The sequence below is a fragment of the Hippoglossus stenolepis genome, chromosome 10, assembly GCF_022539355.2.
Source record: "Hippoglossus stenolepis isolate QCI-W04-F060 chromosome 10, HSTE1.2, whole genome shotgun sequence".
Lineage (NCBI taxonomy): Eukaryota > Metazoa > Chordata > Actinopteri > Pleuronectiformes > Pleuronectidae > Hippoglossus > Hippoglossus stenolepis.
Window position 1 is genome coordinate 6666623 of NC_061492.1, and position 16115 is coordinate 6682737.

Consider the following 16115-nt stretch of genomic DNA (forward strand, 5'->3'; position numbering starts at 1 on the left):
CCAGGCCCCGCCCCTCAGCCCTGAGGATAGAAAATCCCTTCTCCCTGATTGGCTGAGAGAACTCGCCCCCCTTTCGCTATTGGCTCAAACGTCTGCCTGTCATCCTCATGGTCTCCTGTCGGCCGATACGAGCAGCAGCAGCAGCAAAGATGGCGGCCTTCACTGTGACTCGGAGCAGCTGCGGACTGTTGAACGGGCTGCGGACGTCTTTCCGGGGTTTGGCGCAGGTGAAACATGGCGCGGCCGCAGCCTCGGTGCAGCAGACCCGCCTGCGGCCCGACAGACGCTGGTACTCGGCCGGCCACCCCTCCGTGAGGGAGCGGATCGAGCAGAAACGGGAGGCGGCGCTGGTCGGTGGAGGTCAGGGGAGAATAGATGCTCAGCACAAGAGGGTAAAACAAACCAACACTGACTTTCATTCATTAATAAGTTATTATTTATCTGCTGTAGTAACTGTGGCAGCTGGAGTGGTTGACAGGTGAAATGCCTGGCTCAAAGGCTTTGCGTCAGGGGTTGCTGCTGGAGTGTCACTTCTTCCTTGAAACACACGTAAAAGTGACCTTCACCAACTTTCTAGAGTTCCTCATGGGATGTTATGAGATACACAATCCAGCTGTCAGTGCCCTCGAGCAAGGCACCGATCCTCTGCTAGTTAAAGTTACAAGTTAAAGCTGTAGATTGTAGGTTTAAAGGTTGAGTGTGTAGAATTCAGTGACATCTAGTGGTGAAGTTGCATGCTGCAGCTGAACACCCCTCACCTCACCCTCCCCTTCCAAACATGAGAGAGAACCTGTGGTAACCTTCAATTGTCATAAAAACTCAAAAGGTCTTTAGTTTGTCCAGTCTGGGCTCCTGTAAAAAACATGGCGGCCTCCAGAGAGAGGACCCGCTACTGATGTAAATATAAAGTATTTAAATATACAGGCCTCATTCAGAAAATTCCAGAAAACAACAAGAGAAAGTGTTGCTTCAGTAATAATTGCCAAGAAACTGCCCTGACTACAATGGCTTTGATACAAATTTCATATTTTGTGTTATGTTGCATGACTGCAGTGTTGTGTTCTTTCAGGTAAATCCGTACCAACTATGTGTGTGTTTCAGGGGAAGCTGACAGCCAGGGAGCGTGTGGCGCTGCTGCTGGACCCCGAGTCCTTTGTGGAGACGGACATGTTTGTGGAGCATCGCTGCTCCGACTTCGGCATGGAGCAGGACAGAAACAAGGTGACGGCACGTGTCATACGTTGTCCACGTAAAAAGTTCGTAGCAGTTCATGCCTTTTTGATTTGAGCCTCTCTGTCTTAGTTCCCGGGCGACAGCGTGGTGACAGGCCGAGGACGGATCAACGGCCGACTGGTCTATGTGTTCAGTCAGGTGCAATAAATAATTATATTGTAGGAATATTAAATATTAAACAGCTGTTTCACTGGTGTAATTTTTATTTTCTCTTTGTTGTTTCTCTCAGGACTTCACAGTGTTTGGCGGCAGTCTGTCTGGAGCTCACGCACAAAAGATCTGTAAGGTAGGTTTGTGTAACCGCCAGAAATATTTAATTTCATATATTTCACATTTTACTTAGGTTTGAGGCATCTGCAGCATTAAACTTGTGAGCCGTCCTTCTGCGCTCTGAGACTGTATCATTTCGTCAGTGGTTCCTCACATTCACGTTCTGCTCTCAGATCATGGACCAGGCCATGATGGTGGGAGCTCCGGTCATCGGGCTGAACGACTCTGGAGGAGCTCGGATCCAGGAAGGGGTGGAGTCTCTGGCTGGATATGCAGATATATTCCTGGTGTGGTCATTTTGCAGAATCCTTACACCTCACTGAAAACTCAATATCTAAAATCACACTTAACATCTGAGTCTCTACTCTGTGATTCAAGCAGTTGCCACAATTGGCACCTTGCATTTAAAACATTTTGAAAAGCTCATATCTGGAGCTTTATGGGCTGTTTCTGACTTTTCTTTTTCCAGAGGAATGTGTTGGCCTCTGGAGTCGTCCCTCAGATCTCCCTTGTCATGGGTCCCTGTGCAGGAGGAGCTGTCTACTCCCCCGCTCTGACAGATTTCACTTTCATGGTTAAGGTATTAAAGCGCGCAACAAATAATCCCCAGCTGTTCTGCTTTTTTATCCAATAAACATTTCATTTGATCTTAGCAACAGAAGACAATGTTTTTAAGTATTGGTGTGTGTGTGTGTGTGTGTGTGTGTGTGTGTGTGTGTGTAGGACACATCGTACCTGTTCATCACGGGACCTGATGTTGTGAAGTCTGTCACCAACGAGGATGTGACTCAAGAGGAGCTCGGTGGAGCCAAGACACACACCTCTGTTTCTGGTTAGTTTGCACGTACAAGCTTTTATCTCTCCTCAGTTTGTTCTGTTGCTATATTTTCACATCCAAAATCGGTGTCTGGCTGCTGTTATGTAAATACTCAGCTGTAGCAGCAGCTGGATCTCATTACCGGGGACCCAGTCATGTTCCAGTGGCCGTGTTCTGGAAAAGTGAATGAAAGCTGATCCATGTAAATCTCGCAGTGGCTCATCTGTGCCCCCTTCTCTTCGACCCAAACACACGGGGGGTTAGGAATCGTCAAAAAAAGCATCTTGTCTATTTCTTCCTCAGGCGTCGCTCATCACGCGTTTGAGAACGACGTTGAAGCCCTCCTCAACCTGCGAGAGTTCTTCAACTTCCTGCCTCTCAGCAATCAGGACCCCGCCCCCATCAGGGAATGCCACGACCCCAGGTGAACCAATCGTCCTCACCTCTGCTTTTACCAATCAATATCTTTTTATTTTCAACGTGTCTGATACCTCTGTCGTTTTTTCAGCGATCGTCTGGTAGCTTCACTGGACACCATCGTCCCGTTTGAGTCAACCAAAGCCTATGACATGCTGGACATCATTCAGTCAGTACGTACACACACACACACACACACACACAGCAACTACATCCCATGTCATTTCTGCAAGTAGAAATATTTTACTTCATTGCCTCTGTTCAGATCGTGGATGAGAGAGACTTCTTCGAGATCATGCCCAACTATGCCAAGAACATCGTGGTGGGGTTCGCCCGTATGAACGGACGCACTGTGGGCATCGTGGGCAACCAGCCCAAAGTGGCTTCTGGTGAGTTTAAAAAAAAAAAAAGTAACACAACATATTCTACTGGCATTAAAATGTGTTTTTTTTTTTTGGTGATCGTATCACATTCTGGTCGCTTTTTACTATTCTGTTGTATTTTAATGTCGGTTCATTTCTGTCTTGTGCATCAGGGTGTTTGGACATCAACTCCTCGGTGAAAGGCGCACGCTTCGTACGCTTCTGCGACGCCTTCAATATTCCCATCATCACTTTTGTGGATGTTCCAGGCTTCCTGCCAGGTATCCCCCAAAATCCCACTGTGCATGTACACTGGCTGCCTTTACATTCACAAAGGAGTCATACTCTAACTTACATCTGAGTCAGGTGAAGCTGTTGCCCTCTGACTCTCTCTGGGCACATATTAATAAACAGCAGGATCGATGCACCTGCACAAAAAGTAGGAAAAGATTGAGCCGTAAACTCAGGGAATATAAACAAGATGCATACAGAAATAATACATACAGAAATAATCATTTCTACAGTGTGTGGAGCAGAAATTCTCTTTCCATTGAAACACACTGTCCAATGTGACTGATATGATCTCCCTCTGATGATGGTCAACAGGAACTGCTCAGGAGTACGGAGGCATCATTAGACACGGAGCCAAACTGCTCTTTGCTTTTGCAGAGGCCACCGTCCCAAAGATAACCATCATTACCAGAAAGGTGCGTTTTTGTGTGTATGCTGGTTTTTAAAAAAAACAAAATTTTTGTCAGGACCAGTAGACCTCATGTGGACCAAAGCCCAGTCCTAATGAGGCTAAACGGTCTGAGGTCCTGGTTAAGATATGAATTGTGGTTACTGTTAGGGTTTGGCATGAATTGGTTGTGGTTAAGGTTTTGGTGTGTGTGTATATCAGGCTTATGGAGGAGCCTATGATGTGATGAGCTCCAAACACCTGAGAGGAGACGTGAACTACGCCTGGCCCACAGCTGAGGTTGCTGTCATGGGTGCAAAGGTACAAACTCTTCTGTTGTTTGTCGGTGTCTTTCTCCCTTTGTTTGATCTGACACTGTGTGAGAACCGTTTCTCTGTTGTGTTTTTTCCCAGGGTGCCGTTCAGATCATCTTCAGAGGGAAGGAGAACCAGGCGGAGGCCGAGGCCGAATACGTGGACAAGTTCGCCAACCCCTTCCCAGCTGCCGTTAGAGGTAAACCTCCCGATGTCTCCACAGCTTTCCCAAAAATCTGATTTCACGCTTCAACCATCCAAAATGTTTGTTTTAGGGTTCGTCGATGACATCATCGAGCCGTCGACCACTCGCAGGAAGATCTGCAGAGACCTGGACGTGTTGGCCAGCAAGAAGCAAGTCAACCCCTGGAAGAAACACGCCAACATTCCTCTGTGAAAACACACCCGGACACATTTCCACATCGACACTATTAAAGGCACTCGCTGTGGGATTCTTCCTGTGTGTCGAGTCAACGTGCACATAAACTGCAGCGATTCCCCGTGATGACGACTCTGGTGGCCCGCCAAGCAGATGTTAGTCGTCACTTCGGACTGTTTCCCATTGCTGTTGATTTTAAAACTGTCAGTTTCCACTCCACTAAAAGCAGCACACAGAGACGCACTCCCTGATTTTGTTCATGCTTTAAAAGTGGCTCCAGATTCCCTAATCCAATTTCCTCCAAGCCCACCGCTTATTTGTAAAAAGCATCAACCTCGAGCTGTGGGAAAATGTTTTTGGGGTTTGAACAAAATCAGGAGTGCAGTGTATTAACATCTATATTCAAGATGTTATTGAGAATTAACACATTTTACAGCACCCGAATACACGATTTTCGAGACAGTAGTGACCATATTGGTCACTAGTGATGGTGTTAACTGATATTATTAGAAGAAGGCTGCATATGAAAGAGCAGATTACATGTTGCTGAGCATCTGAGAAAATGCAGGCAACTATCATCATGAGAGTTTAAGCAGAAAATGGTCCGTTGTCATTTATAGTATTTCCAAACCCGGTTAATGTGCCGTTTTAAGTTTTTCTTCTAGGTTGAACTGTAGTTTGCACTTTCAGCTGCAATCCCTTGTGTTAGACGTCGTCTGTTTAGGTCCAGAAAGAGTCGCTCTCACGCCCTGGAACTGTGCCTTTTCTCTCCGGCAGACTTTGTTCTGCCATGTGTAAAATAAACCATGAAATCACCACCATGTGCGTTTTATTTACCTCTAACACAGCATTTTACGTCGGCGGCCGAGGTTTTAAAACGAACTATAAATGAAAATTGATTTTAAGACTAAAATAAAATGGTTTGAAAGTGGACGACTGCTTTCTCCAGTGTGTGTGTGTGTGTGAAGATTTGAAGGTAGCCACGGTCTTAAATGTTTAAGCAGTTATAATGAATTGCAAATGTGGTGCAGTAGAAATAAAGCTGCTGTCACTCTATGCACGATGAGCTGTTTTCTGTCACGCACTGAGCTGTGCCTGGCCTCCTAGTAGAGTCTGTAGAAAGTCAGAATTCAGCGTGAGAACAGAGCAGGAGATCCCAGGCTGGACTCAACGTGAGCAAGTGGGGGGGTTGATGAAGCTTCTAATAGGCAACAGACACAAATATTGAAAAAAATAAATATCTCAGATTGATGAAGTGGTGACATGTAGAAGACAAAGACGTCAAGAGATGACATTATGTAATTAAAGCCATCATTGTTAAAACTTCACTTGTGGTAACTGCAACTATTTTCCTTATAAAATATGGAAACTGGAGAACAGGAAGCCCGACTTTGTACAAAGTTAAAATCTGCCTTCCAGCTCCTTAAGTTAATCAACATGTTATATTTAATTCAGGGTTCCTGCAGGTTTCACTAAGTAAAATTCAACACTTTTAACTCTGCCAGAGGAGTTTGATGTCTCGGTTATCAGCTTCACATTGGTCATGTTTTTAGTTTAATTACAGCTTCCTAATATCTGTATCATTGAGAAAGAACTAAAACGAAAACACAGACATTAAAAACTATGCAAGTCACATAAACCTCTTAGAAAAACTAAAGTGCTATGGAAGTAGCATTAAAAGAACTTAAACAAAATTCAGAGCTATCTTAACACATAAGTACATAACATTTTAATGTATTTAAGACTTTTTTAGACCCTGCAGGAACCTGTTCATTCATTAAGAAGTGTAGTTTCAGAAATTTGTTCAAACTATAAAAACAAAAACGTGTCCCTTGTTTTGCTTCCACTTGAGATCAGGGTCTTCTTCTTGTCATTTTTGATTCTCTGTCGTTGCATTGGTGGTGAAAACAAGGGGCCCCTGGTCCTCTTGGGCCCCTGGATCTGTGCCCAGCCGTTCTGTTCACTAGTCCATCTGTGGACATCTGTGGGAGTAAGTGGATTTTGAGTCCAGCTGAAAGAATAAACGATTCAAGCTCCAAGTTCAAATCTTTGAAATCTCTGACAAAGTTGAAATTTGTACTCAACAGAGATGCAGCTGTTTGGAACACAACACAAACCACTGGTCCATAAATCGATTACAGATTTTATTTTATTAAAAAGAATTTAGGTTCACAGAAAAAAAAAAAAAACGGGCTTTTAGAGCATTTTAGGGCAACTGACGTCAACTGCACTGCAGAAAAGATCCAATTGTCTCTGATACTCACAGGAGGACTGACGAGCCGACCAATGAACGACTGACGAGCCGACCAATGAACGACTGACGAGCCAATGAGGAAACGTGAATGATTGATTAACCCGACAGCGGCGGCGAATGAAAATATGGCTGGACACATTCAAAAACACATTCAAACTAATCTGTCAGACACAAAAGATCCATCACTGCACTGGATATGAACAATGATAACAACCAATCTCAATCAGGTAACGCTGCTGTGTGCAGGTGTGAAAACAACCAACTTGAAGTAACTCGATTTGACCTGGAAGATGAACGAACAGATAAATCTGCTGTAATACTGAACCGTGAAACAACTACAATCAGACCATACAGCGCTTTAAAAGCTGGTGTCCCACGGCAACACTCAGCGCTTGGTAACCGTTAGATATGACTTACAGGTGGAGGGGGGAGGGGCTGGAATATACTGTAAATATGTAGGCCACAATTTGGCAACGAACAAGATACATATCGAAGAAAAAGCTGTACAAACATCGGACAAAAACAAAAACACACTTGATTTAAAACTTTAGTACTAAAGCTACAGAATTCAAAATATGTTTATTGTCTTTTTTTTAAAAACTTTTTTTTACTTCAAAAAGCCATTATTCAGAATGTGTGAGTAGGTGTGTGCATGTGAACGTTTCTGAGATCGGAGAGGGGGCTTCTGTCTGAGGTCGGTCAGCGGGGCGTGGCTTCGCCGTCAAATGACAACACTCGCCTCGACATCACACACAAGGACAAGTTACATCACTTCCTGCAGGTCGGACTACGCCTGTTGACCTCTGCGTGTGCACGTGCGGCTTCTCGTCACCATCGTCACCAACACTACACACACACACACACACACACACACGCACGCACGCACGCACGTCACCACCACACCACCAGCACCACCACACACACACACACACACACACGGGACTCAGATGGCGAACAGAGAGAGGAGGGGGGGGGGGTCATTGGGTGGTAGTAAGAGCAAAGATACAGAACATTTAGTATTGACACCCTCCCCATGTCAGATTTAACCAGACGAATTGAATTGGGACGCCAAAAGAAGGGGGCGGGGCTGTACAGAGTGTTATGTCGCTCTGTGCCGCTGATCGCGAAACAAACAACTGTACGTCTGTTTGACAGAGAACCGGAAAAAAACCCGCAGGTGCTCATATCGGCGGGCTGCAGGATTACGTGGCCAGAGTGACCGCTGAGAAGAGCTGGACCGACAGGATGGAGAGGAAGAGGAGGAAGAATAAGAGCAGGGCGACGAGCCAACGAGGTTCTGGATCCTCCGGCCCGTCTGATAAAAACAGAGCGGCGGCTCGCTCAATGCTTCCAGGTGAGATCCAGCCGACGTGGGATCCGTCAGTCGACAAAACGTCCTTCCATCACGTCTTACAGAAAGAGAAAAGTACTTCAACAATGTGTTTTTTTCTTCTTCTTCTTAAAGAGTTTGGTTGGCAGGTGATCAGACGTCCAAACACCCCCCTCCCTCATCTGTTTACTCTTGATTTGGATCCTGGTCTCAGGATCTTTGCCTCTTTCTCGATCAGAACATGGGCATGGTGAATCCCTGGAATGACAGAGAGGAGACAATGTCAGGAAGAAATGTCTCCGCTGCAAAGAGTTTAACACTAGACACATAAAGCCAAGTTTAAAATGTCAGGTGAAAGTTTAGTTTCAGTCACTTTCAAGTAACATCAGTACTGAGATTGACTGTCGAAGCTGTAACTGATGATTGTAGATTAATCTGCAGACTGTAAAGCACAAAATAAATATAAAAAACGTCCTAAAATTTGATGAGAAACTGAAATTTTGTAACCTGACTCACCAATAAGTGAACTCATGGTTTCACTTCTACTTATATAAATCAACTAAGTGACTATTTAACTTACCGACTCGTCCTCAATCATTGCTGCAGAGTCAAAGAAGTCTGGTCTTAATTCTGCTCTTTCACGTCTGTTCCTTGATGGCGGCTGGAAGGAAACCCCACATAAAAAACGATTAACAAAGAAGAATCATAAAATATTAAAAAAAAAAACACACACGATGAACTGGCTCCTGAACCTTCAGTGCCCCTGTGGAAAAGAACAGTTCAACAGGAAGTAACGTTACTGACCAGGTCGATCACCATAGTGTCCTCGAACTCCTCATTCATGTCCTCCAGCTGACCTCGCGATGACATCATCACATCCTCAAAGATCGGCTCTGCGTCATCCTCCATTAACCCGCGTCTAAAGAGATGGTTTAGTTGGTTACTAATTCAGGTTAAAACGAAGAGCGATTACGTTTCTGAGCCAGTTTTCGTCACAGGCCTGTTGCTGCAGGATGAAAAGTGAAACACACTTACACAGTCTGTCGGACGCCCTGATTGCTGCGTGACTTGATGTAGTTCATGCCCGTCCGGTCCTTCCTGTTCACCTCCTCCATCTTCTGCTGTCCGAGCCACGACATCTGCATCTGAGGACTGGAGACACAAAGAGGGTCAGAGGTCAACGTGCTCCATGTCAACATACAACTATTCTGTTGTGCATTACAAAAAGACAGAATTACCACAGACAAGTATTTCAGTAGATGCATATGTACAGTGAGAATGTCAATGAACTCACTTGTGTACGAAGTCGTTCTCTGATCCAGGTTCTGAGTCCGGGTCTGGCATGTGTTCCGCCGGTCTGTTCTCTCTGAGGACTGTTGAGGTGAGCTGAGGAGTCTGCAGCGCCCCCGGTGTCTGTAGAGTGTCATTACGCAACAGCCACGAGCCCTCCACACTGCTCTCCTCTGGACCTACAGAGAAGATTCACATTTTCAGCAACATGACGTTAGGTAACCATGTACACGTCTCTTCTCTCAGTATTAGAGCTAAACAAACCCAGTAACCCTCTGTACTGGGTCTCTGTTATTTCTGTACAGTCCGCTCACCCTCGATACGTTTCTTGTGAACTGGCAGCCGTCCCTTCTTGCTGCGGACTGAGCCGGTCTTGCTGCTGGAGCCTGACGTGACGGACATGTGGTCCTCGTCTCCTCCCGTCAGCAGGCTGTTCCTGTAGGAGATCAGTGGCAGCCACACGTCCTCCCGACGCTCCGACATGGACTCCGACATGAACTTCTCCAGATAGTTGTGGCTGCGGAGGCACCGAGCATCGAAAAATACTTGTTCCATTCTTTCATAAACATCTTTCAATGACAAGAGTGGGATTACATGACCGGGTACTTACACCGTCTTTTTGTCTTGGCGTATTAGTTTGGACGAGAATTCGCTCAGGACTTCCAGGAAGGCCAAGTTGTTGGGAGGGAACTCTGGTCCTCGAGGATTCTGGTACTTAAATGCAAACTCTATTCCATCCCTGATACACAAAGAAGAGAGAGAGAGAGAGAGAGAGAGAGAGAGAGAGAGAGAGAGAGAGAGAGAGAGAGAGAGAGACAGACAGACAGACAGACAGAGAGAGAGAGATATATGACAGTAAGAAGAAGGAAATCATAAAACAGAAACAGATCAACCTTGAGTATAATAAACACCAAAGGTTACATTGCTAACCTTATTCATTTATTGTAATTTACATTTATGGTGTTTCACCAAGTAGCGTCCTGTGTGTGCAATGCAGGTTGTAGTATGAAGAATATTTAAAGATGCATTCGCATCTTTGTTCTAAATCAAGTCTCCAATTTTAGTCACAATTGTAAAATGTATATTTTTACTCTGAACTAAATCTTGAATAAATATAAAGCAACATAAAGTTTTTGTTTGTGAAAGTCTTTCTGGACCCTTTTAAAGGTTACAAATTAAGTAAAGTTAAAATCTATCCTAAGATATACATGTTCAACTGCTACATAATAATACTAGACATTGGATTTGACCTGATATAAGTCGGCGTCTTTAACCTCCTTGCTATCTTCACTCCAGCTGTTAGCTCGGCCTCACTAAGAGATCAGAGTCGTCATGGTTCTTACTTGTGCAGCGTGGCCACAGCCTCCCTGGTCTTGATCTGGTCCAGGCCGAAGGTGAGAGCGAAGCGACGGGCCAGCTCCTTGATGCCGCTCACGTGAGACGATGTTCGGTCCAGGTTGGGACCCTGATCCTGCAGCAGCTCGTTGAACAACTGAAACAAACACACACACGGGATCGCACATGGACAGTGAGTGTTTGTAGGCGTGCACATGTAGAAGGCTTGTGGTATGTGGCGTGTGTTGCTCTCTCACCTGCTGCAGACTGAGGATGAGTGTCTTGGCACAGAGAATCTTGTCCGTCTGTCTGGTTTTACTGAGAGTCTCCTTGATGATGTCTCCGTAATCATTATAATACTGAGGCGGAGAAAGAAAACACGACACAGTTCAGCACATTCAATCTCATTAATTACCTCGACTGTGGCAGCCTGCCATCGTCCAATTTATCCTACAGCAGTTTCGTAGTGATTCTACAAGATTTTCCACACTTCTCATAACATAAAAGATCTTTTTAAATCCTCATTAACCCCATTACCCGCTGACAGTTCAGTGTTTTTGTCACACACCTTCATGTAGTGTTTGAAGATGTCGGCAGCAGCGGGCATGTCCACGATGTCGTAGATGATGAGTTTGCAAAAAGCTGCGAGCAGATTTCTCCTCTTGTGAAGAGCCTCAATCTTGTTGGCTTCATCCTCCTCGTCTCCCTCTGCAGGTGCATGGGCAGAGGTGTAGAAGAGTAGGATTCAATTTAACAAATGGCGGCATTTATCCCATGTGCAAAACAAAAGTTGATTCTCTGTCCGTCTGTCTCACCCATGCTCTGGCTCTCGTCGTCCTGGTCGATGAAGACGTGGTCCAGGACGAAGTTGAGAAGCTCGTTCTGCAGAGTGCTGTCTGGGTTGAAGACCAGCGGCTGGAGGCCCTCCCTGCCGCCTGAAACCAGCTGGTGACTGAAGATCATCAGCAGGTCACAGAGAAGCATGAATGCCTGAAGGAGACAGAAGGTTTTAACTTTTCAGTGACGAGAGGACATTTTAATAAACTCTGCACGGTGTCAAGATAACTCTTGTGGTCTGAGAAGTTAGCTGGTGTTGAAAGTGAAAGACTGTACTGGTTGTTTATTGGCAAATGTTTACATCAATGATGTTTTAGTCCATTTCTTGGATGCTGATAAAACAAACAAAAGTGTGCTCCTAGGTCTGGCTGTTTTCGGTTATTTTTCTCTTCTGCTAATTATTAAAAACTGCCCCTTTTAAATAAACTCAAATTGACAAGTCCATAATCCCCCTTTAGCTGAAGCTTACTCTTCTAAACAACAGATGTCAGCAGCTGTGGCTCAGGAAATAAATCAAACAGTTTCTACTTTTCATCAAAACATGTGCAAAAATGTGGCTGAGGGGGTAGAGCAGCTGTCCTCCAACCAGAAGGTCGGCGGCTCGAATCCTAGCCCATGCCGAAGTGTCCTTGGGCAAGATGCTGAACCCCATAGATGCTGAATGCACTAACTGGATAAAAGCGTCAGCTAAAAGTCGACACAATCAGCCGAATGTATTTGCCAGTGAAGGTGGGAGCAGGTCACATCAGGTGTGTGTAGTTACCTGTTCTTTGACTGGCGTGTTGACGTTGGACAGGCACTGCTGGCACACCGCCAGAAAAGACTTCACCACTCTCCTGAGAGCCACCAGGTCATCCTGCAGACACACATTACATCATCTACTACCTTTATTGAAGCATAAGAATCAATACTCTTGAGTTGCAGCAGGTCGGAGAGCACAGCGAGACATTTGAGACTCATCAACTATTGATGATTGTGTTTGGTTTCTTATTTTATTCTTCTCACGTTGTCAGGACAGAGGATTGTATTTCAAATCAATCTGCATACTTGAAATATTAATCATCAATATCCTACAAATGCTACTATGTGATTGATGTGATTCCCAGCAAGTGGACTAATTGATTTCATTACATAGGATGTAATCACAACATGAATCTGTGTTAAAGTGTGGCTGAAAATTGACAACAGATCATTCATGGAAGTCACTTTCCAAAGCAAAAAAAGATTCACAGGTCTAAGCTTCTCAAATAGGAATATTTGTTGTATAATATAAACAAGTAATGAGCTGGATTTCTACATATACGTACATAAAACCCAGCATTTATAGGAAAGTAAAGCATTTATAGATCAATTTAGAAAATATTAGTAAGTCGATTGATAATGAAAATACAGTGGGTGCAGATTGTAGGTCAGATTGCAGAACCCCTGATCTTGAGCTTCTTGATTTAAAACTCCTCACTGTGGGAAATGGCCAAACACTCTGATGGGTCTTGGACATTTAGGCCTCAGTGGAACGAGATAGACTGGAGCTAAGCCCCCGGATCAGGTGTAGGCATCATCATCCGATAGCGAAATGGATTTTTTACACCTAAGCTGCAGAAATACAGATAAGCTTCAGTCCCTCTGGGCCACTGATGCTCAGACATGGCAGCCTTAACTGTGAGCCCCCGACCAAAGATAAACCTGGGGTCTGAGAGTAAACGCTCCGTCAGTGAGGGAGTACCGCACCTTGCCGGGGGCGCCCTCTGTGATCTTGACCAGCTGCCACAGGATTGAGTAGTGGGAGCACTGCAGGGCCTGGACGGCGATCTGCTCTGGCATGGAGCCCTGCTCGATGCCCGCCTTCAGCAGCCGGTAACAGCTCCCGAATAAATCCCACCGCGTCAGGTCATGGGCACTGAGATGGGAAACAAGTGGAAAACACATTAGAGTTCACGGAGTTAGTTAAACCATCCATCCATCGTATTTAGTGGAATATCCAGTGCTTTTAGCTTCATAGCACCTTCAGACAGGATGTAACTCAAGTGCTACACATAGGTTTATGTTGATCATATCTTTTATTCTATTGGCATATTGTTTGAGAAGTACAGCTGAATCGACATTGTGTCGTCTCAGCTTCACAACTGTGGACATTTGCTGATTTTCTTTGTCTGAAGATCTTTGAGTTCAGGAGGGACACCACCTTGGGCCAGACGAAGACTAAATAAGATGTCTGGTCAAAATTTAAATCTTTATTTTCATCCCTGAACAAACGGAGAGCAAAAAGTAAGGTGAGTCTTACTTGTGAAAAGCCGTGAGTCTCTTTAGAGTAGATAAAACGTTGTAGATGTCATCGTCATCTGCCTCCTCAGCCTGCAGTGTCACAAACACCAGTTAGTGCATAAAGACTGGACCAACACTGAAGTGCAATAAACAACAACTCCAAAACAAACACAGCCACACAACCTGTTCAATTCCACAAATTTCCATTTTCCAGATTTTACCCATTTCTAGAGGTTTCTTTATAAATTTATGTTTTTATGTCTATTTTTTGGCCTGACAGCTTTCACATGCGGTTATCAGATGTCTAACAGTATGTGGAGAACTGGAGGTGTGTTGCTTAAACCTTGTTTAAATGATAATAATATTTTTGGGTATTTTGTCTTCTTTTAAATAAAAAGTAGTGAAAAAGGACAAATGGAAATAAAGGAGTATGGCTTTGTTTGAAATCTAACCTGGGATGTTGTGGTTAAATGTAAGTGTCTTGTGTTTTTATTTGTATTATTTAGCTCGAGTGGGATTCTCCTCAGCATGCCACCTTTATCGTCATCAAAAAGGCTCGAACCCTTTTCCCACACCATCGTACCTCCTGCAGCAGCCCTTCCACCGAGTGTGCAAACCGGTCGGTCATCTCGTCGATGAGCTGCGAGCGGGCGATGTCCACGCGGTTCATGATGGTGTATTCTTCGGAGCAGAGGATGCTGTAGGTCTTACTGCAGGCCTCGAGCACGTCGGCCTCGATGTGCTTCTCCACCACCAGACGGATCTGCTTCAGCAGAGCGTCCAGGTGCTTCTCCATGCGCCCGGCGCTGTACACGTCCAGGTCGAAGAACTGGGGGATCTGCAGCAGGTTGGCTACCTTCTCCGAGTCTGCCTGATACTGTGGGCAAGGGGACAGAGACAAAGAAGACATGAGGAAAAATAGTCACAAGCGGACGAACAGAGGCAGTAAAGAGAAGAAGAGACTCATCAATCAACACCAGAAGCTTTGTTTCCGTTTCTCAGTTAGTGAAATGGTCAATTGCATTTTAAGTATTTAGCCAACACAGTTGTCCAGAGTGACAGATATTCAATTACACTACATAAGTTATACTTGGATCAATTATTTTCGACAAACAGCTCAGTCGCACTCATCTATCAGCGCCTGTTTCTGGCCCCGTGCCGGCTGCAGGCTGGAGATTGGGAAAGTCTTACCTTGGACAAGAGCATGGGCAGAGCCATGATGAAGTGCTCTGTCAGTTTGTTCTTATCGTCTATCTGGGTCTTCCTCTCCTTTGCTGTCAGCACCTGGACAAAACACACACAACAGCTGAGGTCAAATGTTGCTGGGATGTAAGGAAATAGGAAGGAGGGAAGGACATAAAACAGATTGTGTGAATGGAAAATGTCCATTTAGTTTATTCATGTTTAAGAAATTTCTCCTTATGATATTTTATCAGAGACAAAGCTTGAAGATTGTCCTTGAGTCTTTTATGTATTTTGGGATTTGACACCTTGCCATGAATAAACAGGATGTCGTTTTTATCTCCTTGGCTTGTGTTTAAGTCAGAACAGATGTTAAAGTCATGCAAAGAGTCATGGATGTCATATTCACACGTTCACATCTTGGCCCCTTCTTCACCTGGATCAATGGTAATAATATGGTTGTGCTATAAACCGGTTTGGCACTCATGTGAGTGACATGTGAACAGGAAGTGTGCGGTATTGCTCCAGGCCTCTGCTGGCAGGTTTATATTCACCAAGTGTCTCATATTCTATAAACACATAACTGCAGTTTATGGTGTATGATGTGTGTTAAGTTGACCTACCCGTTTGCCGGTGCCCCTGCCAACAGGTGGGTGTGCCTCTGCCGCCTGTCGGATGGTGCACACGGTGAGCTCTATCAGCGCACTCTCCTGTCGGTCCGACAACACTGCGAGGACGGACAGAAGAGAGGCGGGAGAGTGTGAGAAGGATACAAAGAGAACAGCGAGAGGTCAGAAACAGGCCGGCAGAGTTTCAAGAAACAAGATTGTATTACATCATCTCTTATAGCTGGAGTTTCAGCTGTGAAGTGGTGTTTTGACATGAAGGAAGCCCAAAGCCAAGATCGCAGGATGTGTGGTGTGTGTGTGTGTGTGTGTGTGTGTGTGTGTGTGTGTGTGTGTGTGTGTGTGTGTGTGTGTGTGTGTGTCTTACACTCCTCTCCCTGCACCGGCTCCTCCAACAGAAGTTCAGTCATACACTCCCAGTCTTTCAGCAGCTCCTGAGAGCTTTCCCACAGCGAGTCCACAAGGTAGGCTGCGTGCTCATGGAGCTAAACGCACACACAGAAAGACACACCCATATTGTGTTTATTT

At 45.0% G+C, this 16115-nt stretch overlaps 2 protein-coding genes across 2 annotated transcripts in view; one reads left to right on the top strand and one right to left on the bottom strand.

Annotated features, from left to right (window-relative positions):
- The first annotated feature begins 110 nt into the window (after nucleotides 1-110).
- Nucleotides 111-5404, top strand: pccb (propionyl-CoA carboxylase subunit beta). Its single transcript, XM_035167586.2, has 15 exons — nucleotides 111-392; nucleotides 1102-1221; nucleotides 1303-1371; nucleotides 1463-1519; nucleotides 1677-1790; nucleotides 1973-2083; nucleotides 2227-2335; nucleotides 2624-2744; nucleotides 2829-2910; nucleotides 3003-3126; nucleotides 3273-3380; nucleotides 3706-3806; nucleotides 4001-4099; nucleotides 4192-4291; nucleotides 4368-5404. The coding sequence occupies exons 1-15, from the start codon at nucleotides 150-152 to the stop codon at nucleotides 4487-4489; spliced, it is 1680 nt and encodes a 559-aa protein (XP_035023477.1). The 5' UTR covers nucleotides 111-149; the 3' UTR covers nucleotides 4490-5404.
- Nucleotides 5405-5752: 348 nt separating this feature from the next.
- Nucleotides 5753-16115, bottom strand: part of stag1a (stromal antigen 1a) — a 41575-nt gene continuing 31212 nt past the window's right edge. Inside the window, exons 15-32 of the mRNA XM_035167585.2 lie at nucleotides 15955-16072; nucleotides 15585-15688; nucleotides 14971-15063; nucleotides 14363-14656; nucleotides 13799-13869; nucleotides 13246-13414; nucleotides 12281-12373; nucleotides 11496-11670; nucleotides 11249-11388; nucleotides 10938-11039; nucleotides 10689-10837; nucleotides 9956-10084; nucleotides 9660-9862; nucleotides 9350-9524; nucleotides 9091-9207; nucleotides 8860-8974; nucleotides 8636-8716; nucleotides 5753-8313 (exon numbers count right to left, since the gene is read on the bottom strand). Of these exons, the coding sequence (XP_035023476.1) occupies nucleotides 8290-8313; nucleotides 8636-8716; nucleotides 8860-8974; nucleotides 9091-9207; nucleotides 9350-9524; nucleotides 9660-9862; nucleotides 9956-10084; nucleotides 10689-10837; nucleotides 10938-11039; nucleotides 11249-11388; nucleotides 11496-11670; nucleotides 12281-12373; nucleotides 13246-13414; nucleotides 13799-13869; nucleotides 14363-14656; nucleotides 14971-15063; nucleotides 15585-15688; nucleotides 15955-16072 (2352 nt within the window). The 3' untranslated portion in view covers nucleotides 5753-8289. The remainder of the gene's footprint in view (nucleotides 8314-8635; nucleotides 8717-8859; nucleotides 8975-9090; nucleotides 9208-9349; nucleotides 9525-9659; nucleotides 9863-9955; nucleotides 10085-10688; nucleotides 10838-10937; nucleotides 11040-11248; nucleotides 11389-11495; nucleotides 11671-12280; nucleotides 12374-13245; nucleotides 13415-13798; nucleotides 13870-14362; nucleotides 14657-14970; nucleotides 15064-15584; nucleotides 15689-15954; nucleotides 16073-16115) is intronic.